Genomic DNA, 26281 nt, shown 5'->3' with positions numbered 1-26281 from the left:
ACACCGTCTACTTAATGTGTACTCAGGCGAAAAATATTACTTATTTTTGGCTTAACACAAGAATAGTATAAGAAGCTAATAAAGTCTTAAGTTGGGTGAAACGAGGAATGACTTGTATTTTGCAAACACCACACGTATTTAAGCAAAAACTATTAGGTGTTTAACATTTCTTACAAAACACTTCCTTAATAAAAAGTTGACGTTAACCAGTAAATAGCAGAATAACTTGGAATTCGCTGTTTCTGAACGGACGTTCGGAAATTTCCTGTTTCGCAGGAAATCGAGACCGCAAGCGGGAAACCTACGCACGCTCTCGCGGATACAGATACCGCACCGATAATATTGACTCCTGATATATCCGAATATCCAAACGATAAATGCTGCAAAGTGGTTAACACAAAACTATAACACATCTGCAAGACGTCTAACTCATACAAAAGTCGAATAAGCGCTGGACACACTGTCATGACGCGACTACGCGACGCCTCGCAAAGAGATCTTCTTTTATTTAATGTCGCCGATCAGAAAAGAAGGTAGGATGACCTAGCATCACTGGCGCGTCAATTATGGTATTCCGAAGTAGTACATTTACTCCCTTCCGACAGTGTGAAGCTGGTATCTTATAAATGATAGACTACAGATAAATCAATACAAGTTTTTCAGTATCGACATATAAATCCAAATGAGAACCACATAAGCCACAAAATCAATGCAACTATTTGCTATATCAAACGTGACTGTACCACCTTCATTAAAACCGCAACCACTGCTCACCCCATACGGGAGCTACCGTTAGCACTAGTAAGTGCAAAATATTTATATTTTGTTTCCAAACAAAATGCTTTCCGTTTCGCAACAAAATTATCGAGATGAGCTGGGGTGCAAATTGATGTCCAATTATCGGCAGTGAATTACGAGTATATCTACATTAGTGCTGTCCGAAATATATCGATACAGGGGTACATCGAGGTAATAAGTGGAGATAGGGAGGGACCCACTATTTGATAAAGACCGGGGACATTTTCTTTATTGTTATTTCTGTAGTGGGCTTGAACGAGTGGGGAAACTACCAGAAGAATCTTTTTTCACCAACAAATACACACTACCTACATGAAATCAACTCAAACTTTCTTAATTTCTACTCTGCGTACTTTTCTTATTTTTCTTCTACTTATCCCTGCTTCGAAATATTTGTATCTGTAGGCGTCAAGAGGTTTGATCTTTTTCCAATTTATAACTCAATAAAATATTAAACAAATTCCAGTAAACTTATAATTTGTCTTCAAGCAAAACTTTTAATACGGTCCTTAGGAGCAGAATCGCGGCTATCTAATTTGTATCGACTTTTTCCAATAGCATCCGAATATAATAAAGGTAAAAAGGGTTTGAAGAAGGTGAAAACTTTGTAAATTGGGTTCCGCCTACCTTTTAGCTATTGTGTTTCAGCGTTTAACTCGATTACAAATTGGCAGATGAATTTTAGGAACAATATCGTTAATAATATGCCTACGTAACTGGTGGCATAAGGAAAGTATATTTTGAGATGCTTTTAACTAATTTATTGAAATAATTCGAGAGTGACGTTTAGTCGTGGGTCGAAAGTGAAATAGAAGTAACTCGGCGAAGTCTTTATAATGAAGTTACGAAAACAATTTCCGTATACAGGTATTTGGATTCTCTGTTCTACAAACTGCAACCGAAACACAAAATGACTGCTCCAACAATTGTTACGTAGAATTTGAGTAAGGCAAGTGCAATAAAACAGTCTGTGAGTAAAACGCAGCTAGTTTAACATTTGCTCTGAGGTGCATTTGTACCACGTGGCTGGGCTGACTCATTGTTAGACCTTGATTGCCACGCCACAGGCTGCTGCGAAGGGAGAAGGTTGTTTGGGTTGTTTCCACTGCTAAATACGACTGCAGAGAATTGTTCAATATTTGTATCTAAAAGTACGAGGATGGGTAACATGTCCTGCGATATTTACATATGAGTATCTATAGGTGCTTCATTATTTTGATGCAACATGGTGAATCTATTAAATGACGAGTTTTATAGCATTCCATTTTGAATTTAGAAATATATTTTGTTTTTGGAAGGGATTTATAGAATAAAAATATGCCGCATGCTTTGTCCATAGATATATTTTGCCAACACTAATCACGAAGTTTCAGTAGTACCTACACTACGTTTAATAAGTTTCTATACCTCGCATGACATTGCCCGACACGTCAGGCGACAGTGCCCGACAAGCCTCAGTTCATATAGGTAGGAGTTAATTACGCGGTTCAAGTTCAGCTTACGACTTATTAGCAGATATCCTGTTAAGATTGAAAGTCTTTTGTGGACCATAGATGTTACTTATTTGAATACCAACCAAAGTTAAGTACCTGTTAGGTATGCCATCAGACTTACGAATTGTTTCCATGATATGACTCAAACCTATTTTTAGGGTTCCGTACCCAAAGGGTAAAACGGGACCCTATTGTTTTCGCTCCTCTGTCTGTCAGTCCATCTGTCACCAGGCTGTATCGCATGAACCGTGGTAGTTGGAGAGCTGAAACTTTTACAGATGATGCATTTTTGTTGCCGCTATAACAACAAATACTGAAAACTAGAATTGAATAAATATTTTAGGGGGCTCCAATACAACAAACGTGATTTGTGAAGTGCGCGAGTCCGACTCGCACTTGTCCGTTTTTTTTTACCCATCCGACCAAGATGTGCTAGATCACCCTATGTAATGCTATGCTATGGTGATATCCAAAAATGCATACGTAGGGATCAAGTGCCCCCTCCATTCCAAAATCTTTTAAATCCACAAATATTATCATCAATCAAGTTTTATCTTCCCACAGCTGGGCTTCAGACTTACCTTAAGCACACATCATTAATACGTCATAAGATAAGCACCCAGTGAGCAAGTTTTTGTGCAACAAAGTCGCGAATCACTGCAACGGATTTGAGATTTTTGTTAATTCATAGATGCTTAAGAAGTTTGATGAAGCCTTATAGACATGGCGAATATGTTTTCTTTTGTAATCCCCTGAAAGAGTTCGCGTTTCCTCTTTTTTTTCAGTTTACGATTTCTGTACAAAAACAAGAACATTACATTTTCATTTTCTAAATCTATGTAATGGAGTATCCAGAGAGCAAATGCAACCAAAAATAATATTACCTATGAACCAAGCAAAACTAATATACTCTAACGTAGAATCGGAAAGCAACTAATTTTATTCAAAGCTCATCTACTGCAAAATATCATCTCATTGAATTTTCAGACCACGTATTTCTAGAAAGCTCTGCTAATACTATTAAGAAGCAAAGAGTATGGTAAAGCCACGATATACATACATATACATATGTAGGTATATGTTTGTATTTGTATCGCAAATGGGTAAAGTATCACAAACACTGTGTAGGTTAGTATAGAATGCTGTTGGTACAAAATGACCGCCGACGGCAACGAACTGAGAACAGCTAGCAATAGTTGTTTACTTTTGTGAGTCCTACACTATTAGAGTTGTTTAATACTATGTATTTTTAAAATGGAATTAGATGAATATACTGCTTCACATTTATTTATACCGTGGTTGCCCATTACAGTATAATAGTGTACCTACTCACAGTATTCATACTAAAGACTGTTCACTATTACTATTTATTTCCCGACGTTTCATTTGTGTGTAAAATATATAATACTCTGACTTGTTTTAATTCTACGATGTATCATATCTGTAGAACATCAAGAATAAACAGAAAACGGATTTACAAAATAATTATGTTTATTCTCTGCCTACATGTATCTTTGCCTACTTATATTTTCCTAACCGTAACCCGCGTGAACCAAACACCACGCAAATAAAACCCCTATTTAAAGAGCACAATATTTATGACTTGCAAAATGAGAACATACTTTCGTTCCACCCTTTTTAATCTCAACTCAAAAAACTTGTTCAACAAGGCATTATCCGTTAATTTTAATTCATATAATCCTTTCGGAGCTAATCTAATTATATAACTAGAATTCGCGCACAGGGGTGTTACCATGGCAACCCGTCACTTTTACTTTCTTCTGCATTTTTCTCATTCACGTAAAAATTTTGAAGAAGGGTTTCCTCCATTAGTTCCTAAACAAATACACGAGGAAGGAAATTCGTAAATTCTTTTGTTAATAATAAGGCAAGCGGTGCATCGAGCAATATCCCGCGAACAAAGAACTTTTCGGGGAGGGGAGCGGTTCCCCTTCTTTTATGCAATTGTTATTTTTGTACCGTCAGCGGAGATGTTAGGCGACACCGCAGATCGATGTCAAACACCAGACAAAACGCTGCGTTGACGTTACGAGGGAAAACTCGGCGCGACGGGGAAGTGCGTTTACTTGACATCCTTAGTTCGTTATGCCGGTTATTGCCGGGGATTGTGTCCAATTACAGTACAATACCAACAAGCAATAAACAGCTGCAGCAATGCTAGCTTCCTTTGATACTGCACTATATAAAAGGACTTTAAAGCAAGGAAAACATTTACAATTAAATCAAAATATGATCCAACTTCCAACTATTTAATTACAAGCCTTTTAGCAAAAACAAAGCTTCGAATTCCCAGACAGCATTTAGCCATTTACCGGGACGTAAGCGTAACAAATAGCATGGAATGAGCAAACAAGGCTTTTATGAAGCGCAACGGGCATCATATGTTCAGGAACTAAGCATACGAACGAGCAAACACATTGTTCAACATCATAAATAAAAGCTGTAGCGTTTTAAACTAGTCTGCTGAATATGGGTCATTTGCCACCGCGAATGGACTTCACTGTTTCCAACCACGTAATGTTCTGTTACCTAAATACAAATGAACGCCCGAATTGTGCTCATTAAACAAGATTTAAATGATGTCGCGGGTAACATACTAATAGTGACGTTTGGTTTGTAAATTTTAGAAGTTAGAGCAGATTTTGGGTAGGAATTTTTTACTAATCAAAATAAAATTCATAATGGACTTTATACTCTGGAGATGCCTGACCTCTATACAAAAACATTAGTCAAGACTCTAGAGACCGCCGAGTTGAATAATAGGCGTTATTTAACAAATAATTATAATTTTTAACAACTCGAACTGGGTCGGATCCATTAAGGCACGAAACAAAACTCAAAACTTCCGCAATCACCTGTGAAGTTAACAAATGAGGAGAAACAAATGACATTGTTAAAATTCTTTGCAAAACGACTCGCTAATTTTTCAGATTTTTCGACGACAATTGGTGCCCATTGTTTAAATTAAGTATATTTACATTTTTTAAATTTATTTCAATCTATAAGGCCATGCTTTATTTGGTATGTACTTGTACGTACGAAGACGAAAATGTGTGACTTTCTTAGGTTACATAAGAGTCTATTTGTTTGAGAATTTCCATCGCCTGAAACTACACCATCATCATAAAAAACGCATTCTTTCATTCCTAGGTTTAGTTTTACGACCACAAATGAAACTTAATTCATGAAGCCATTAAATTAACCAGAAAAACAGAATAGTAATCGTTCTATATACGGAAACAAAACAATACGAACTATTGAACAGAAGCCTTACGTAAGAATCCTATTAATGAAATAACATGACGTTTGACTACCTTTACGTGTTACAGCGTAAGCTTAAATAAAGCCAATATTGCATAAAGTACTTCTTAGTTTAGATACCTACGAATACATGTATGTTTTTCTTTTCAACTACAGCCAAAATTCTTCGTAAGAAGACCTGGTTATCCCTAAGTAGCTAGTTTTGCTATGGAAAAAACAACAGTTACAGCTTCAAATTACAAGAAATTCAAATGTAATCAAAGTTTTCTATACTCTTGGAAAAGTTTCTTAGTCAGCAGAAAATATGCAGTCGAAGACTGTACAAAACCGATACTTCGAATTAACTGTTCTAGTTTCAAATCGATCCTGTATTTACACTGTTACCCTGACCAAAAACTAGTATACTGACATAAAGTATTAACTTTTATATATTTAAAAAATCTAAGTTTGACTTTTTATCGGGACCTCAATTTAATATGCAGCCAATCTTTGACGTGGAACCTCGTATATTTTCAAAAGCAACGTCGCCCTCATCAATTTTATTGCATTGCGTTATAAGTTAGGTTCATTGGAATAACATGAGATGGACTCGGACGGCCATACTTCGTATTCTTGAATTCCCTTCCCGAACAATAGGAACGAAGAGTCTGAGGCGAACTTTGAATTCGTTCGCTAAGCAAAATATATTCCGCGAATGAAATGCATTCCATATTCTTAGCGGTTCCCATTATATTACGAGTAAATCTTGGCTAGTTTGCTAGAACATAATATCTCAAAGAATATTTCTCGCTCTCTTGAATATATTTCAAAACAAAATCAATGCGTCTGATGTTTTCCATATTGGGCTTATGAATATAAAATCAAGATGATTGGTGTTTTTACGTTGTAGTTAAAAATAAAATTATTTTCATCTTTTGATAGTCATCATTATGCCAACTTCTACCAGAACAATTTATTTTGAGCGAGTAGCTCAGAAACAACGTGTGTTTTCAACATAATTTTAAGTCCTAGATCGATCAAACGTGACTGACGCCTAACACAATTTTAATCACATAACAAGTTATTGTAGTAACGCATCAACAACACTTGTCATCATAAATCTTGCAGTGTACACTACAAGGGAGGATGATGTTGCTATTCTAATAATAATTACAGGCAACACTGAGATACACTCGGGGTACTGTCGGAGTGTTGGACGCAATCCCCTCGGGACCAAATTCATGCCGACACCAAATTGTTTCAGTTCAGAGTTGGCTCTTCCTTTTTATAAACTCCTGGTATTATGAAAAGGTAACGATATTGTTTTCTTTGTGCCTTTTTCTGTTGTATTTTACTTGCTTAAATTGTAGCAAGGTTTTGGTTTGTTTAAAAAGGAAACGCGATGTCGTCGTTTTAAAAAGTTGGCATTTAGAGATTGTGTAAAATTAAAGATAGGTAGGTACATATGAAGGCAAATAAACTATGTTATCTACAAGTATGAGTCAAGTAAGTTTTAATAATAATTCTCGAATAATCACTAATCACGATCTTTGCTATATATGTGGTGGCCTTATCGTAGACTTGACCACTTCATGAAATGACATGACCATATCATGAAATGGTCGCGTTTCATGAAATGTTTCACTGTCTATTGGCCACATCATGATGTGACTTGGGCAAATCAATGATGAGAAATCGTTTCTCGATATGTGCAACTGAAAGCTAGGCTTCTTCATGAAATGATCAAAATTAATTGATCACATCGTGAAATAGTTATGTAAATTGCCCCTAGGGGCGCTGCCAGCGCTTTATTTACGTTTGAAGATGGCGGCCGTTGACTGCATTGAAAACTCTCGCAGCGAAAAATTGAATAATTCGTTTGAGGAAGAAAGTGACAAAAGAGTGTACGTCGAAAATAATAATAATATAAAATAATTCTACGTTGGTGAACAACGTGTTTAATTATAAGGTTATAAAACAAATCAAGAACAGTAGGGTGAGCACGCCAAAGAAGTCCATGGACTATTACTGGCTGTCAAAATATGACGTTATGGAAACTGCAAATGAGGAATATCTTATATTTAAGAAAAAATGCGTCGACGATCCTACTATCCGTATAATAGGCTAGTTTCCTAAAAAATAATAATTAGTCCGTCTTGTAGATTGTCAAAAATTAAGCGATACGTATTTTTTCTTTTTTAAATTGGATCAGAACTTGTTAAGATATAGCGTGTTAAAGTTGAGTGTGACGTCACAAAGTGCTACAATTTTCAGGACACTGTGACGTAAAAGGCCCCCACTCCTAATTTTTGAAGCGTATTATCTTTGTCATTTTATGTTTAATTAAAAAAAGAAAAAATACGTATCCAATATTTTTTGATTATCTAAAAAGCGGACTAAATATTATTTCATTATTTCGACCCTGGACACTACCCTATTCCGATGGAGAAGTATTTTGAAATATTAAAGAAAGTTCATAAAACTGATGGACAAGGTTGACGACTAAAAATGATTCAATACATTAAAAATAGGTTTATGTCCCAAAGAAACCCATTGAGTTATTTATTGACTATTATTGTGTTATTAATAATAATGTATATGACAGGAACATGTCCCCGTCCTCCTCCTAGCCGATTATCGGCTACGGCGGCTGTTCTCATGTAAGGAGATTAGCCAACTGCTCAGGACATATTATAGTGCACAAGAATTTGCGAGGTGACACACAGACACAGGTGCACTCACTATTCCTTCACTTCCATAGCCCGATGGGATGGCAATCCAACACGACCGGAGAGAGATCGGGCGCAGGACCGACATTTACGTGCTCTCCGATGCACAAATACCAACTTCCAGGCTGCGGGCTGTTTCGTGAAAGTCTCTAAAACCCACAAAGCGATTTCAGCTCGACCCGGGAATCAAACCCGAGACCTCGTGCTCGACAGCTGCGCTTGCGACAGCTAGACCAACGAGGCAGCGAACCTACAGGTTACGTCATTTTAGATTACGTTCTATTTTAAGATTCCTAAAATGTTACTAAAGTTCCTATTTTATTTAAATTATTATGTATGTCGGACTTAAAGGACAATGAACGAGTTCTTACTCTTAATATTTGCAATTGAAGTTATAAAAAAACCTAAGTTTTTTTGCCTCCTGACAATTTTGAGCTGTGAAAAATTTCACAACTACCAGATTTTATGAAATTAAATTCTAATGGGTCGACCCAAAATATTGTGGATTTATATGAAATATTTTATGGATACCCTATTATACCATACGGCCAGACGTGGATGACAAAATCGAGAAATGTTGACGATTTAACGATCTGGTCAAATTAACATGAACATTTCATGAAACGCAACCATTTCATGAAATGCTCAAGCTTTTCATGAAGTGGTCAATTCTACGATATGGCTACGACATATACACCCTTCATTGCTAAGAGGTCAACGTCCTTTTCCATTAATTACAAGGTTGGCTAGTGATCGCTGCGTCTGCAGTACGATATAAACACACATAAACATTCTAATCGAGATATTTTTGTTCAATGAATAAGAATTCAAAAGTTTTCCATTAAGATGTTCTTAAACATGATTCATTTGACTACGTTAAGTAACTTTTCAGGGAATAATGATATTATGTATTTATGCTACATAAAAAAGAACCTCATCAAATCTTGGCCTCCATCATGAAATTATTAATAATCAAATATTGGACTTATTTGACTTGCCCTTTATTATATTTCGAGGCCTTTGCACGTATATGTTTTACACGGATTGACTACCCACCTCTCTGGCACTTAAACCTGAGTAACCACAACCCTTGGCAATGCAACTAACAGCAAATACCTCAGACTTTCCACATATAATTATAGAAGAGATGCTTATTTTCAAGATAACCAAAGACCAAAAGTGGAACATAAGCTTAACGTACATTCTGAGACATCGAGAAATTATGGTGGTCATTCAGTAAATAAGCACCAGCTGCTTAGAACCCCACCGAAAAGCTCCAGCTTCAGGTTACTTAGAGACAAACTCGCAAATCTACCTCTATACTAATATTATAATGCTGAAGAGTTCGTTTGTTTGTTTGAACGCGCTAATGTCAGGAACTACTGGTCCGATTTGAAAAATTATTTCAGTGTTAAATAGCCCATTTATCGACTATGGCTATAGGCTAATTTTTATTCGGGTTAATTCTGAGGTTCCCACGGGATGCGAGTGAGACCGCTTTCAGAAGCTAGTTTAGTATAAAATGCACAAAAAATATAAACCCTACATTAGAATAAGCAGTCAATAAAGCAGCTAATGAAAACATTGCAATCAACGACTTTGTCTCACGACTTCAAAGTCAATCGCAGTGAGATGTTGTACTCAAACACACACAAACACGCGTAGATTAGAACTTTGTTTGGTAAGTAAAGCCAGGCTCAACTATTTTATGCATGTGTTGAAGAATGTTTTCAAGTACATACCTACTATCTTCTGTGGAATAATATTGTTTAAGGTTAATAAAGACGTCCATATAAATAAATTGAGTAATGGCAGTCAAACTAAAAAAAAACTATTTAGAGAACTATTAAGATGAAAACACATACAGCCTTACTACAAAAACTTTTAAACGTCTGTTGAACACTTGTCTAAAAAAATACAGAATATGACGTTGAAATAAGGTCCGTTTTCGTCACATTTTTATTAGACAAGTTTTCAACAGATGTTTAAGTTTTTGTAATATGGCAATTTAATTAATTGAAGTAACAATGTGTGTCATACACTTTTTCGGTGTAAGATCTCCATAACAGCTCTTCTCAGTTAAAATATCTACACACTCAATAAAGTCATCTTTATGCTAACAGCAAGGAAACATTAGGGTTAAATACGGGTACATTACTGGTACTACAGAACAGAACGTTTTAGACAATGTACCTTCGTACTTAGAGATATGCGATGATGTTCCAGAGATATAGCGAAGTGGTTCCGCACCTAATTTGCCATCTGCGCCCATCACTATTGCTTAATGATCTGCGTAGACATTTTCTGTGGTAGTGGACAGAAGGAAATATGATTAGAATGTACGTTTCGATGTGATTATTCTTCAACGATTATGTATGAAGCTGACTCGAATTAATTTTGTTGTTCGTAATCTGCTTATTTTACTGATACGAATGAACATACATATGTAGATCCATGGGAATTTAATGAATTAGAATAAAAATTCCCCATTTTACTGGAGCAAAATCTCTTCATTTTCGAAAATAAACAATTACTTAGCTATACGGTCAAAGCAACATTTTTCCTTAACAAAAAGAGTTAAGCTGCAAACATTACCATGTAAATTTTTCAGCATAAGCACAGAAACATTTTGTCGCCTATCGTAAAAGTAATGTTGGAGGCCTATAAATGTACTATAACAGTAAGAACTGAATGCTTGACTGACAACTGGCAGACCGCTGTGACATCTGTTTTAAGACCCTTTTATAAAACTATAAAGCCTTGCCTTGACCAAAATACGGACTAGGTACTAAAAATAATCGTAAGCTTTAAGTACCCTGAAATTGTGTTGTTTTTTTAGCCTTTTTATCGTCCCACTGCTGGGCTGCGGCCTCCTCTCACACGGAGAAGGTTGTTTTATTTATCTGTGCTTTATGTCAGATGTTTTGCTATTTTATTAGTAAGCACTATTATAAACATACACGTAGGAAAAACATATACGTAGGAAAGTTTCCGAACGAATTTTGTTACACCCATGCGCTCTTGAATAATTATTAAGTTACTAGCGGTCGCCCGCGACTTAACAAAATATTTATTTTTAGGCACACACCGTAAGCTACAAGGCATAAAACATTTCTAGAACAGCCACCGTAGCCGATAATCCGCTAGGAGGACATCAAATATAGGTATAGGGTGTAGGTAAATCATCTATACATATAATAAATCTGTAGAAAAGTAATTTTTGTACATTGAAGAAATTGACAAAAAAAATAGCCAGCATGTTAAAGGATAACTAACAGAACCCATTTCCATCATTTTTGTCATTTTTGTCTGTTTATCTGTTAGTTCGTTCGGGATTCACGTAAAATCTAAGAATTCAATGCAGACAATGCTTATATACAAAAATTCTACGTAACTTGGGGTATTACTTAGTTTTTGTTTCATCGAAATCGATTCACTCTATCAAAAGATATGATTAATTTTGTGAATTCAAGATGTAAAATATTACGACACGCAATCTGTTTGTCAAAACTGTACATTTGAATGTTGTACTTATATTAGTTGATCGGCCTATTATTAACCTTTATACAGAAAATCACACCTTCATAAGTAACTTCGGAAGAAAAAAAAAATATGAAAATTTTGTTTAGCCAAGGTTAAAGTAGCTCCATCTGTGGTAATCTGTGTTAAATAAAATACATAAAATTTGTCAAAGGAGCGAGGTGGTAAATGACAATAAATTACCATACATTCTTTATAGAGGATTATTATTTCAACAGATGGAGTTATGTATTTTCCGTAATTCACCATATTTTAACACGTAGTGTAATTTTTCGATAGTCATTTCAATAGTGTTTGTCAGTTTGCCGTGCCACATCAAAATCCAATTATAATTATTACCTTGATGAAAGGAAAATTAATAGTTCTCAGCCAAATTTAAAGCGGTGCCATCTAAATTATTTTTTGAACATTATGTCAAAAATGATGACTTTAGTATAACAATTAATTATCATTTAAAGTTACAGATGGAGTTCATATCAGGATTTTTTCATAAACATAGTTTAGCTTATCTTCCACTAATGTGGTGGCCTTAAAACAAATTACTTTGAGTGAGTAGTATTAAGTAGACCTTAATTATTTTTTCTGATGCAAAATATGTAAACTTAATCCTAGAAGAAAGGAGGATCTGTCTCTCGCAAGCGCTGCTAAGCGTAAGGTAGGTGGGTAATGTAGGATTCTGTAGCTTTAAGAACAAGCCCAGATACAAAGTGCAGATAAGAAATGGGAGCTTTCTCGATTTAATACCGTACACACGTAAAATGCTTTATGCGTCTGAAAACGTACAAATTGCGCGTCGCATACCAGAGACATGCTTACTTTCAACTTCTGATCGCAAATACACTGGTCACGATTACGAACAGTCTCAGTAAGACCCGAGCCAAGTCTAAAAAAACACCTTTTACATAAAACTACGTTTGATGTCATTCAATCACAAAGACAGAATTTTTTGCTGTTGCAAATCCTATCTACCTGTATCATATCCTAATCCAGCATGCATTGCAGGTGTGCATTACACAAAAACCAATGGTATCCTATTCGAGAAGTCAAAAGAGTCGACCTGCCAACGTCAGCTTCTGCGCTAAGCAAGTGTTCTTAATAGTACCATCAGAATTACATTCATCGTTGAATGAGGTGAATAAATTTTCAGAAACCACAATAACAGTAGGAGCCAAAGCACATGATCGCTTCATAGAGCCCCAGGTGGCCCCAGGTGACCAAGTCAGGTCTGATTTGTTCGTTCATCAGATCTTTGAAAGTGTTTCGGTGGATACTTACTGTCGTCCTGTGTGACACAAAATATGGTATACTATAAACGTCCTCCGCAAGAGCGAAATTTTCCCGGTGTGCGGTAGTGACGAACAGTATACAACACTTATGTTTCTTTCGATTTGTTGGCTCCACCAAGAAATGACAAATTGCAAGCGTACATTTTGAAAATCTTGGCAAAACTGCAGGTTTCAAGTACGAACACATGAAGTGGACTCTCACAGATACGTACATTTAGCCTATTCGTGAACTAATGCAAACATTTCGGTGGAGTCTCGGCTTAGGCCTCCCCCACATTAGGCGTGCGCGATCCTCGGGCGTGTGAGTAGCGCGGGCGCCGCGCGTGCGTCGCGAGCGCGTTGCGTGAGCGTCGCGTTTTGCTGCCCTGCGGCATTTATTACCTATAGCGCGCTCGCGGCGCGCACGCGCCGCTCTCCTTGACGTTTAACTGCTAAGGCGTTTAGCGGGCGGCGGGGATAGCGGGCGAAGGGGTAAGAACACAACTCGAGCGCCGCGTGCTCGCCGCGAGCGCGTCGCTTGCACTCTTCACACATGCCGCAGGGCAGCAAAACGCGACGTTCATGCAGCGTGCTCGCGGCTCGCGACGCGCGCCCGAGGATCGCGCACGCCTAAGGTGGGGTCAGCCTTACCATAGTGAGTAAGTGCACAGAAAATCCCCGTCATACAAGTGTTTCTCCCCAGTAGTGAAACTATCCTACCCTATGCGCCTGCTGATGATGATGACTCATTTTATCATCCATCCAGCTATTCCACAACTATGTTGGTGTGGGCTTCCAGTCACCGAATCTATATGAGTACCAATATCTTGCTTGGAGCGACTACCTATCTTCAATCCAGTCTCACTACACAAGACGATATCCATGGTGAAACTGACAGACTTTCTGGCTTCTGATTAGTCGCAGCAGCTGCACAAAATGTACAAATGACAGCTTTGTCAGATTCAAAGCATATAGACATAGATTATAACTGTTTCCTGTGAAAATTACTTACGCACCATACGTAATAATTTTCCAAATTGGCTGACTAGATCCAGAGATATTCACAACGTCACAAACTCTTCTTTTGTTTAGATAAATGGTCACATCCACAACACAACCTTGATCAATGAATCTATGCGACTGCTAAGTGCTAATCCTAATTATACTGTCACGTGAAAGAATGCACCTACGGGATAAGTAGTATTTTGACTATTCTTTATTGCCTACGCAGACGAAGTTGCGGGCAACAGCTAGTCGGATAATAAAATAACCATGCTTTTTCATTATTTTGTACTTTTGTTGTTATAATTATAATAAAACGTAGCTCCTGCCATATAACAAACCGTCACTTGAGGAATTAAAATGATCATGCCTTAAGCAATTTTACTACATTTTGCTTCTGTATTATGAAGTTATTTCTTGTGCCATTCACTTTTTTTTTCGATCAATAATTTGAACAGACCCTTACTTTTCCAAGTTTCGCAATAAATGCTGTTGTTAAAGCACTTGAGTGACATTAACTAGCCCATGAAAAACCATCAATATCGCTTAATCCTTTTAACGCTTAGACAATAAAATTTCAATTTGTCGATGCCAAAGAACAAGATATTGGAATTTTGTAAGTGGAAACGAAATTCGACAAAAAAAAATTGCAATGAATAGGAAAGTTGTCAGTAACGACAGTCATCTTTACTCTTTGGGATCAAATGGGTGTAAAGGCTTTCTAATGGCATTTTCCAACTTTATACCGTCACCTATACAAACAGAATCTAACAAGAACCCCCTAAGAAACCCCTTTTGCTTACCAATTTTTTACATACAAAGAATATACCAACCAAAATTTTAAAACTAAGACATAGTAATCAAACACATGTTTTCCTTTAATTACAGGAGTTGCAACTAAGTAGATACAAATACTTTCATGCATAAAACAGTACAATAGTCTATAATGTAATGATTTTAAATCAGCTGCTAATTCTTCAAGCTGAAAAGCGGCCTTACATAATGCAGTGTATTTATACTCCATACTCATAGCTTATGAACCCAAAAACTCTGGATGATTGGATTGTATCATGACCATTTTAGTGTAAAACGTGGTTTTAAAAGTATTGTCTTCTGCGCTAGGTTTGTACTCAATAAAAAGGCTGACACTGCCATCGACATTTGGTTTGTCACAGATGCACTCACTATTCCTTCACTGTCATAGCCCGATGGCACTGTAATCCGACACGACCGGAGAGAGTTCAGGCGCAGAACCGACATTAACGTGCTCTTCGATGCACGGGTCTATCAATCACCAACTTCCAGGCTCCGGAATACGATGTGAAAGTTTCTTAAACCTACAAAGCGATTTCTGCCTGACCCGGGAATCGAACCCGAGACTTCGTGTACAGAATCCGCGCTTGCGGTAGCTAGACTAACGAGGAAGATCATATATTTAGTTCATAATGTACATGTATCGTGTAGGTAAATAATAAATAAAAACATGCCTATTTGTTTATTGTTAAAACAATCATGCAAGTTATTCACTTAGTATTAGGGGTATACCTGCTACTACTTCATTTTCAATACCGCAGTGGTTTACTCCGCGTAGTATTTTAAAGAATCCTTTATCACCCCAGTATGTATTCCAAGAATTAGCAGCAAGCCAATACTTCTATCCATTCTCTACTCCCCAACCTAATATTTTAATAGCGTGTCCTCCAAGATATGTGGCGTTTGCTAATTTTACATAAACTCCATGCTTATAATGAAGAAAATCTGAGTATACACCAAAGCTAGCTTCAACAGGCCCATTTTTGAATAGTTCAGCTTTTATATCATCCTCGTTAGATCTTAACGTATAAACTTCTTTACCGTGGCGTTTGTCCGTTTGGTAATCTGAGTCGTAACCAGATTCACAAGACGTTTCGCACTGTGGAGTGTAGTATCCTTCACCACAGGGGGGCAACGGATCTTGTTCGCTGTGTTTACAGGGAGCGATTCCGTATGGCTGACAACCCAAACTTGAGTTGTAACTTCCTCCTGATACAATACCATTGTCCTTCCAGTAGCGCCAAGCTCTCTCCAATAAACCTCCGCCGAGACATGAACCACAATTATCACAACAAGTCAGAAGGTCTTGAGCAGAAAAATGGAAATTTAATGTCTGATTGGAGTGTATACAGTACCGGTCGGTCATGGCTTCTACAGCACCAAACGCCCAACAGCTGCCGCACGATCCTTGGTCTCTGATCTCGTTTAAGGAAGGACAGTTTGGCCATTTGTCACTCGGGTGGAAGCTCACCGGAAGATTTGCAATAAGTTCGGCGTCATATTTCATTATTGGTAAATTTTTCTTTTCACCCCTGCGTGCACCCAGTAGATTCTTAATGTAGGACATAGGGGTATCAGGTCTAAAGTTTCTGCCGGCTTTCCAAGAGTTTTGCTTCAAATTAATCTCTTGTATATATTCATCAGAGAGTGGATGCAGTCTATCGACAGCGACAACTGCTAGTGCACATAGCACAACAGCTACACACGATGTGACCATACTATCCCTGGCTTCATGCAAGATGGAAAATAAACTCGAAATTGGTGTCTGAATGCAGAAGCTAACAATTTATACGAACTTATTCACGATTATCAAACAACATTTTTCATCTAAAAATGCGGTTTTGTTGAAAAAATTTACAACTTTAATCATTTACACGTGGCTGATAAAATAGTTTAAAGTATGTTAAATATGTGAAAAGTGCGACAAAAATCCGCTCATGTAAAAGCGGTGTTATCAAATGGTATTGCATTGTCAGTCATTAGAGTGTATTGCCGATTGCTCTGTGTATTGTCGTCTCGATGTCATCAAATATGATTCATTTGATGAATGATATCTGAGTATTTATGCTACATAAATAAAAACGTCATTAAATCACGACCTCTCCTATGTATATTTTTCCAATTTAGTCTTGAGGGGAAATGATCAAATCTAAGACTTGAAAATAAAATAAAGGGCAATTAAAAAAATATAAAATTGCCCTTTATTTCATATCGCACGATTTGTATAAATACGGATGAGCATGAAGTATATTGGTCCTAACTGCCTCGTTGGTCTAGCTGCCGCAAATGCGGTTGCTGAGAACGAGGTCTCGGGTTCGATTCCCGAATCAGGCAGAAATCGCTTTGTGGGTTTTAGAAGATTGATACACCCGTGCACCGGAGATCACGTAAATGTTGGTCCTACGCCTGATCTCTCTCCGGTCGTGTCGAATTGCCGTCCCATCCAATGGGACCCATTGGGCTATGTGAGTGTCGGAATAGTGTGTGCACCAGTGTCTGCGCAAATGCTTGTGCACCAACTAATCTCCTTCCATGATTACTGCCGCCACAGCTGATAATCGGCTTGGAGGATATCAGCATTATATTTAAGGTCCTACGCTCCCTAGAAGGTGCAGAAGACGGCACCCCTAGATGGATTTTGATGGTCTTCGCTGCGTCAATGACCCGGTTTACGCTTTTCTTGTGGATTCCAGTCTATCGCTAACCTCGGGATATGGTTACATTCCCTTTGTAGGATGTAGCCATTCCATTAAATCTGATTGAGTAAATCATAAGTGCACTTCGAGGAAAAAAGTTAATATGCATAGCTGTCAGAAACGAAGTCTTGCAAAGAAGTAACAAGAGCGTGTCTGGCCACGTTCAATGTCCCAATGTCCAACAGCGTGGCCGGATACGCTCTTATTGCAGTTTCCCGAGTACAGCCCATAAATATTTTATTTTTTAGAATGAAATCCTCATGGACTTCCTCCGCCTGGGGGAAGGCGGATGGTTGTGCCGGACTCTTACTGGCTAAAACCCCCTGTGCTCTCCTTGCACGTGGGCGCGGGGCTGCGGGAATCCAAATTCTTCCGTAGAGGTATAGCCCTTACCTAACCCAACCCCATTATCTCAGAAAAAATCTTAACAGCTCGAAGAAGCCCAATGTACGGCAAAATCTCTCGTGATATTAAGTTACAACTCTGTAAAAACTGGATTGGTTATGTATGATGGGTTTTCGGAGGTCAATTTGGATTGCGTGAACCGATTTCAATATTTATTTTTTTTCTTTGAAAGAAAATACATTAAGGATTATAAAATATGGAAAGAAAGTTAAAAAATATGTTGCAAATACTGTTGAACTACAAACTTAGTTTATAAATGAATTCGTATTTTTTTGTCAAAAACTTAATTTAAAACATAATTTTAAATATTCAACAATATATCACACGATAGGGTTGTAATGAAAAAAAATGCACTCCCACTTTACGTGTACGGGGTACCCTAGTACCCTAATAAAACATTTGTACCCACTATTTATTTTTGTACTTTGTCGGCGTGATCGATATACAATGGAGTAGGTACCTCAGCTCTCTAGTGCTAACGGTCAGTAAGATTAACCGCGGACGGACGGACGGACATGGCGAAACTATAAGGGCTCCTAGTTAACTAAGGAATCCTAAAAACATAATGTGAAATAAAAAAATAAAATACATGCCCATTTCTTTATTGTTAAAACAATAATGCAAATTATTCATTTTTTCACAATGCATTTCATTGTATAAGGGGTATACCTGCTACAACTCCATTTTCTATACCGCAGTGGTTTTCTCCGCGTAGTATTTTAAAGAATCCTTTATCGCCCCAGTCCGGATTCCAAGAATTAGCAGCAAGCCAATACTTCTGACCATTCTCCACTCCCCAACCTAATATTTTAATAGCGTGTCCTCCAAGACGTGTGGCGTTTGGTAATTTTACATAAACTCCATGCTTATAATGAGGAAAATCTGAGTATACACCAAAGCTAGCTTCAACAGGACCATTTTTGAATAGTTCAGCTTTTATGTCATCCTCGTTAGATCTTAATGCATAAACTTCTTTACCGCGGCGTTTATCCGTTTCGTATTCTGTATCGTAACCAGATTCACAAGACTTTTCGCATTTTGGAGTGGGAACTGAACCGTTACACTGTGGCAACGGGCCTGGTACGTGGTGTTCACAGGCAGCGATTCCGTATGGCTGACAGCCCAAACTTGAGTTGTAATTTCCTCCTGACACAATACCATAGTACTTCCAGTAGAGCCAAGCTGACTGTGGTGAACCTCCATTGCAACCTGACCCACAATATTCACAACAACTCAAAAGGTCTTGAGCTGAGAAATGGAAATTTTGTGTCTGATTGGAGTGTATACAGTACCGGTCCGTCATGGCTTCTACAGCACCAAACGCCCAACAGCTGCCGCACACACCTTGGTCTCTGATCTCGTTTAAGGAAGGACAGTTTGGCCATTTGTCACTCGGGTGGAAGGTCTCCGGAAGACTTGCAATAAGTTCGGCGTCATGTTTCATTATTGGTAAACTAATAATTTCATCAACGCGTACGCCCAGTAGATATCTAATGTATGACAAAGAGATATTAGGTCCAAAATTTCTGCCGGCTTTCCAAGAGTTTTGCTTCAAATTAATCTCTTGTATATATTCATCAGAGAGTGGATGCGGTCTATCGACAGCGACAACTGCTAGTGCACACAGCACAACAGCTAACACTGCGCACGATGTGACCATACTGATAACTCGAAATTGGTGTCTGAATGCCGGAGCTCACAATTTATACCAAGTTATTCAGGATTATCATACAGAAATATTTTTTTTATTATGCATAATATGGTGCTGTAAACATTTCAAACCTTTAATCATTTGTAGTTTATGCGGAATGTCGTGATAAAATTGTCTAAAATATGTAAAAAAAAATACAGCTCTTTCACACAGTAGTGTATTTACCTTTAGGGCAGCATTCCACTTACTACACCAATATCCTTAGCACTAATGTACACATACTTTTCCAGTAAAAAACGGTATTTAACATTCGTGCTATAAAAGTTACATCATCATTAACTTTCTGCCCTTATTTCAATTATGTTTTTGGTCTTCTATCTGCCGTCACCTCATATGAACCATTATTTCTAGGAATATTGACTTTCACACCATCCAAACATCGTTTCTTTGGTCCCTCTCTACCACCATATCCCTCCATTACCACAGAAGTGACAAAGAAACAGATTTGCATTTTAAGTACTACATTTTACTTTAAAGTGGAATTCTTTATTAATTTTCATATTTAGTAAGGTTGCACTCACCCGCTAGGTATCGGCTCCTGGTTATTCTTCCAGGTAGACCTTAGCGTGTATGGCCGGCATTAGTTAAGCCAACATTTCATCAACTCCTGGTCCTTCGCCATTTTATGATAATTCAATAACGATAGAACGACTTTGAATAAAAGGGTACAAAGATTAAATAGCCAATCTCAAATAAAAACTACAATCTAAAATCATTTATCCAAACTTGGCTGCAAGACAGCACTTTTTGAACGTCAGGAATTAAAATGGACAGCCCCCAAAATCTTTATAAACGTTAACTATTTGCTAGATAGTGACACTGTAATTAATAAAAGAACTCTTTTTATTGGTAACTTTTATTTAAGAAAATACACTGGTAATGGTAATACAATGGTTAAAGTGGGTTGAGGAGGTCAGATAAGGCAGTCACTCCTTGTAAAGCACTGGTATTCAGCTACACCCGGTTAGACTGGAAGCCCCAACATAGCTCGGAGGAGGAGGACTTAAATACTTAAAGTGATAGCATAATGTCTGTTATATTTTATTTATTTTTGAAAACAATCAAAGAAGGAAAGTTTCTCCAGCTACGACGTTGCTTTCTATGTCGCAGTGATTTACTCCTCGCAATATCTTGAAGTATCCATTATCACCCCATTCTGAGTTCCATGAATTTGCAACAAGCCAGTACTTTTGATCTCCCTCAACACCCCAGCCTAATATCTTCACAGAGTGAACGCCAGACCTTGGTCCTTCCGTGTGTACGTACACTCCTTGCTTGTAATGAATAAAATCTGCGTACGTAACTATAGTCGATTCTACGGGTCCGAACATAAAGAGTTCAGCCTTAATTTGATCCTCATTGGGAAGCAAAGTGTATACATGCAACCCATGATGCTTATCGGAGGGATATGTGCCATTGTTGTAACTTGAGACACAAGCTTTAATGCATTCTGGAGTGGTTACTTTAGGGCCACAAGGCGGCAGGCGACCAGGTACATTATGTTCACACGGTGGTATCTCGTAAGGTCTACAACCTTCGTTCGAGTTATAGTTCCCCCCTGACACGATACCGTAATCCCTCCAGTATTCCCATGCTTTCGATGGTATTCCACCTTGGCAACCTTTACCACAATCCGGGCAACAACTCAATACGTCATGAGCGGAGAATTTGAAGTTTTTTTTTCCTTGAGAAGCAATACAATATCGGTCAGTCATCACTTCTACAGCAGCTACCGCCCAGCAACTACTACATGCGCCTTGGTCTCTTATTTCATTTAAAGATGGGCATTCAGGCCACTTCTCTCTCGGATCAAACGATACCGGTAGACTAGCTGTCAGTTCAGCGATATGCAGCCTTCTCGGTAACTTTGCAAAGTTATCGTCTTCCATAGCACCCATAAGATTCTCGATATATGTAAATGGTGTATTTAGATTGAAATTTCTTCCAGCTTTCCAGGAATTCTGTTTAGAATTTATCAAATCAATAAATTCATCAGAGAGCAAATAGTCTGTTTTGGTGGCAGACACAGCGAAAACAAATAAAATTTGCAATTTCGCCTGAACCGCTATCATGATGAAGATACCTATTATTCTCAACTGTTACAGTACCTAAATACAAAAACGTGGCATGTAAAATTGAACCTATTTATGCAAGTGAAGTTATTTAGAATTTAGTAAATAACAATTAATATTTATCATAAAAATGCTTGAAGTGTACCTAACATTCCAAAATATTTTAAAACTTTATAAACAGAAGTAGGTGTAAATATCAGTATTTTATGTTCATTTGAACGAGAACTTGAAACGAGGCAGTCGTTCGAAATGCGCAACGTTATAATTATTGTAGGAATAGGACCATATGGCAAATTATGCTTTTAACTTTGGATCAGGCAGAAAAAATATACACGATAATTTAATGTTAGTATTTGTTTTAAGAATCTTTTGCCGTAAATAATAAGGATGAATCAGTTTCTTTACACGATTAGTTTCGGTCCTCCGAGGAGCGAGGTAGCAAACGTAGACGTGAGGGGCGAGGCACAGCGAAAGGTGACGCAAGCGCATACACACGCTGCCGTAGTCCGTATCGACAATTCTTTCTGTCACTGGTTCCTTCAACTACAATATTCATTCGAAAGGTTAATTTCTTTACGGCGTTCTAAGAGTGCAGTGAAATTCCTCTCGGTAGTATATGGGTAAGATTTTTATATTTTTGTAACCTACCTACAATCTCGTATCAATACCGGACAAAACGACATGAAGACAACAATGGCCGAGTTGAATGTTGCCCTGATTGTTATCGTATGTGCAATTTCAACTGGTGCACGCGCTATACAGAATCCATTCACTGATAAATTTATCAATCAGATTAATTCACGCCAGAACTCCTGGAAAGCTGGCAGAAATTTCCCATTGCATACCTCAAACAAATTTATTAAGAACCTAGCTGGAACTATAAAAGACGCATACTTACCGAAACTCCCACAGATGAAACATGGTGATGAACTTATTGGGAGTCTTCCCGATAATTTTGATCCGAGAGAAAGGTGGCCGAATTGTCCCTCGCTAAACGACATCAGAGATCAAGGAGCATGCGCTAGTTGCTGGGCGTTTGGCGCTGTAGAAGCAATGACAGATAGATACTGCATTCATTCAAATGGCACAAAACAATTTCATTTCTCTGCCCAAGATCTTATAAATTGTTGTGAGACTTGCGGGCTAGGGTGCATCAGGGGTGTGCACACCGCGGCATGGTTATACTGGAAGCAAGTCGGGCTTGTTTCAGGAGGGAACTACAAAACAAATGATGGTTGCAAATCTTATAAAATACCACCAGGTCTTAATGGAACGAGTAACGCACCTTACTTCAAGGAAACGGTTGATGCATCACAATGTGTCACTACCTGCGATTCCAACGACATCGACTATAGTCAAAATAAACGTCATGGTAAGAACGCTTATTCAATAGATTACAATGAAGACCAAATAAAATTGGAATTATTTAAAAACGGACCACTTGAAGGTGTAATGGCAGTTTATACAGATTTTCTGAGTTACAAAACAGGGGTGTACAATCAAACTCAAGGACATATACTTGGACATCATGCAGTTAAGATTTTAGGTTGGGGAGTGGAAAACGGCCACAAATATTGGCTCGTTGCAAACTCTTGGAACCAACATTGGGGTGATGAAGGATTCTTTAAAATTCTACGTGGAGTGAATCACTGCGGCATTGAAGATTCTGTTGTAGCCGGCGAACCAATTATAGTTTAAATATACTTTTTAAACAGTGTATGATGTATTTTAAGAATGAGATCCTGATGATTAAACTGAAATCAAACGTAGTCTTGTTTTATATTCTCGGTTACCCTTTCCAAGAGTGCAATATTATTTCCTTTGGATTTATGAGCACTGCCTGCGTATTCATAAATCTCTGGATATTGATTAGATCACTCGGAATACAGTTCAACAGATTTATTGACTTCATGTGTCCGGCTAACAATCTGCCAAATGGTGCCAAACTGTACTTTATTTCGGAGCAATTGGCAGCTTGACAACGAAACTTAAAAAAACATTGTGAAGGGAATATTTTCACAATGTAATTTAGACTTCCAAGAAGTCTGATAAATTTCTAGGTTAGCATCCCAGAAATTGCCCCACATGGACCACTTTTTAATTAAGTACGAGAAAGTTGATATATCTACCTTCAGCATGAATAAACAAGTAGGTACATACTAGTACCTACTTCACAAAATTAAAGTGAAAATCTCAACCCTCTGTAAGTAATAATATTTATATTTGATATAAAACTAGAAACATCCTGGATATCAAAAATGTAATGTGCAAGAAAATGTTGAGGAAAATTGAATTGAATCTACGAACGAGCTCTCAAATTTTATTATAACGCGGAGTGTGATATGAGTACTGTAAAACCTTTTCCCTGGTCAACTATATATGAAATTCTACGAATCTGCCTCTTATAGATTTTTTATTTCCCTAAACCTTATTTAACAGCTATTCATATTTAACTTTAGCTACGACGTCGACGTACCCACTTGCTAACAAAAACTTAATTACTCAAAACATAGGGTTACCTGATTCATTCACCTGATCAACGATATTCAATAAACAACATTTACTTATTATTCGCTTCGTGAGTCATTATTCCACCGCATTTTCTATTGTAAACAATTACTCAAATGTAGGTAATGTAAATTCACCTTATTATGGCGGTCATTGTCTTTTAAGGTATTTCAAGTTTTAATAACGAATTTGAATTAATCGGCATTAACTGGATTCACACTTAATAGAACCTTAAAATTTCCTTCCTTTGAGTTACTTCACCGCTAGTGATTATTTTTGCCCTAAAGAACATTACGGGCCATATTTCTAGGAGAAAACATAATATAAAGCTTCTAAACAATATTGAATAGGGTCACAGGGTCTGGGCACCATCCCGATAAACCTGACATAGAAGCAAACATTATTCGCCCGGTCCGATCCCCTATTAATTACTTCCGAGCGATAGATACAGAACAAATGTTTACAAATGGTTGTAAAGCGTTCGACCATAATATTTGCTGGCGTCGTGTTATCTGTAGACGTACACATGTATTGTTAACCTTCGACACGGCCGGTCAAGCGCTGTCTCGCCCCCGCTGACCGAGTCGTGCGCTCCGGTGCAATTACACGGCGTGCGAGCACGGTATCAACTACACCCGCCGCGGCCGCCCACCGCTCAGTCGTCGCGCCACATTCGCTCCGAATACACATCCATTAACCACTCAGCTGTGAAAAAGAAAATAAAGAAGTGAATAATGGCCGCTTCGCGTGCAACGTTTGTTGCGCTCGTGTGCGCTCTCGCGCTCGCCACCGCCGATGTGCAGAATCCGCTCAGTGACGATTTCATCAATCTCATCAACACAAAGCAAAACTCTTGGAAAGCTGGTAGGAACTTCCCAGAGCACACGCCCTTCGCACACATCAAGAGATTAGCGGGTGTCCTGCCAGATTACCATTTGTCTAAATTAAGCAAAGTTGAACATGAAGATGAATTGATTGCGAGTTTACCGGAGAACTTTGACCCGAGGGACAAATGGCCGAACTGCCCTACTTTGAACGAAGTCAGAGACCAGGGGTCTTGTGGTAGCTGCTGGGCGTTTGGCGCTGTGGAAGCAATGACCGACCGGTACTGTACATACTCCAATGGAACTCAACACTTCCATTTCTCCGCTGAAGATCTCTTAAGCTGCTGCCCAATCTGTGGTCTCGGATGTAACGGAGGTATGCCAACGTTAGCTTGGGAGTACTGGAAGCATTTCGGGCTTGTGTCTGGTGGAAGCTACAACTCAAGTCAGGGTTGCAGACCGTACGAGATTCCTCCGTGTGAACATCACGTACCCGGTAATAGAATGCCTTGCAATGGTGATTCTAAGACACCAAAATGCGAAAAAACCTGCGAGTCAAACTACAATGTTGACTACCGCAAAGATAAGCGGTACGGCAAACATGTTTTCTCAGTGTCAAGTAAGGAAGACCACATCAGGGCTGAGTTATTTAAGAACGGCCCAGTTGAAGGTGCGTTTACAGTATACTCGGACTTGCTGAATTACAAGACCGGTGTTTACAAGCACACTATTGGCGACGCTCTCGGTGGCCACGCTGTTAAGATCCTGGGCTGGGGAGTGGAGAATGGAAACAAGTACTGGCTCATCGCTAACTCATGGAACAGTGACTGGGGTGACAATGGATTCTTTAAAATCCTTCGCGGTGAGGACCACTGCGGTATTGAAAGCTCTATAGTAGCCGGTGAGCCAATGTTCGTTGAATATTAGTTAAAGTTTAATACTCTAGGCTTCTGTAAATAGTGTCGTGTAGATTATCCAAGTACCAAATTATTAAGTTAATGTTAAAAATATGAGCAACGATACTTTTAAACCAAATAAATATTTTGTACCTTAATAAAAACTTATTTTGTTTATAACATGCTTGTATTATTTTCCTGTTCTACATTATTTACCTATTGGCTATAAAAGAGGTAAAGTATTATTATTTATGCGAACATTGCTTTT

The 26281-nt window shown here is 38.1% G+C and overlaps 5 protein-coding genes across 5 annotated transcripts; 2 read left to right on the top strand and 3 right to left on the bottom strand.

The window, feature by feature from the left end:
- Window positions 1-15564: 15564 nt before the first annotated feature.
- Window positions 15565-16697, bottom strand: LOC126055237 (cathepsin B). The gene has a single exon (XM_049843574.2). It carries the CDS (start codon window positions 16616-16618, stop codon window positions 15743-15745), a length of 876 nt encoding a protein of 291 aa, XP_049699531.2. The 5' UTR covers window positions 16619-16697; the 3' UTR covers window positions 15565-15742.
- A 1891-nt stretch (window positions 16698-18588) lies between these two features.
- Window positions 18589-19696, bottom strand: LOC126055238 (cathepsin B). The gene has a single exon (XM_049843578.2). It carries the CDS (start codon window positions 19660-19662, stop codon window positions 18652-18654), a length of 1011 nt encoding a protein of 336 aa, XP_049699535.2. The 5' UTR covers window positions 19663-19696; the 3' UTR covers window positions 18589-18651.
- A 1047-nt stretch (window positions 19697-20743) lies between these two features.
- On the bottom strand, window positions 20744-21809 carry LOC110376695 (cathepsin B). The gene has a single exon (XM_049843577.2). It carries the CDS (start codon window positions 21783-21785, stop codon window positions 20775-20777), a length of 1011 nt encoding a protein of 336 aa, XP_049699534.2. The 5' UTR covers window positions 21786-21809; the 3' UTR covers window positions 20744-20774.
- A 621-nt stretch (window positions 21810-22430) lies between these two features.
- LOC110376862 (cathepsin B-like) lies at window positions 22431-23554 on the top strand. The gene has a single exon (XM_049843575.2). It carries the CDS (start codon window positions 22467-22469, stop codon window positions 23481-23483), a length of 1017 nt encoding a protein of 338 aa, XP_049699532.2. The 5' UTR covers window positions 22431-22466; the 3' UTR covers window positions 23484-23554.
- A 1275-nt stretch (window positions 23555-24829) lies between these two features.
- On the top strand, window positions 24830-26193 carry LOC110376576 (cathepsin B). Its single transcript, XM_021335093.3, has one exon. It carries the CDS (start codon window positions 25028-25030, stop codon window positions 26042-26044), a length of 1017 nt encoding a protein of 338 aa, XP_021190768.3. The 5' UTR covers window positions 24830-25027; the 3' UTR covers window positions 26045-26193.
- The last annotated feature ends 88 nt before the right edge of the window (window positions 26194-26281 follow it).

Source organism: Helicoverpa armigera, chromosome 2 (genome assembly GCF_030705265.1).
Source record: "Helicoverpa armigera isolate CAAS_96S chromosome 2, ASM3070526v1, whole genome shotgun sequence".
Lineage (NCBI taxonomy): Eukaryota > Metazoa > Arthropoda > Insecta > Lepidoptera > Noctuidae > Helicoverpa > Helicoverpa armigera.
The sequence above is the reverse complement of the archived record's forward strand: the minus strand, read 5'-3'. Positions and strand labels throughout refer to the sequence as shown.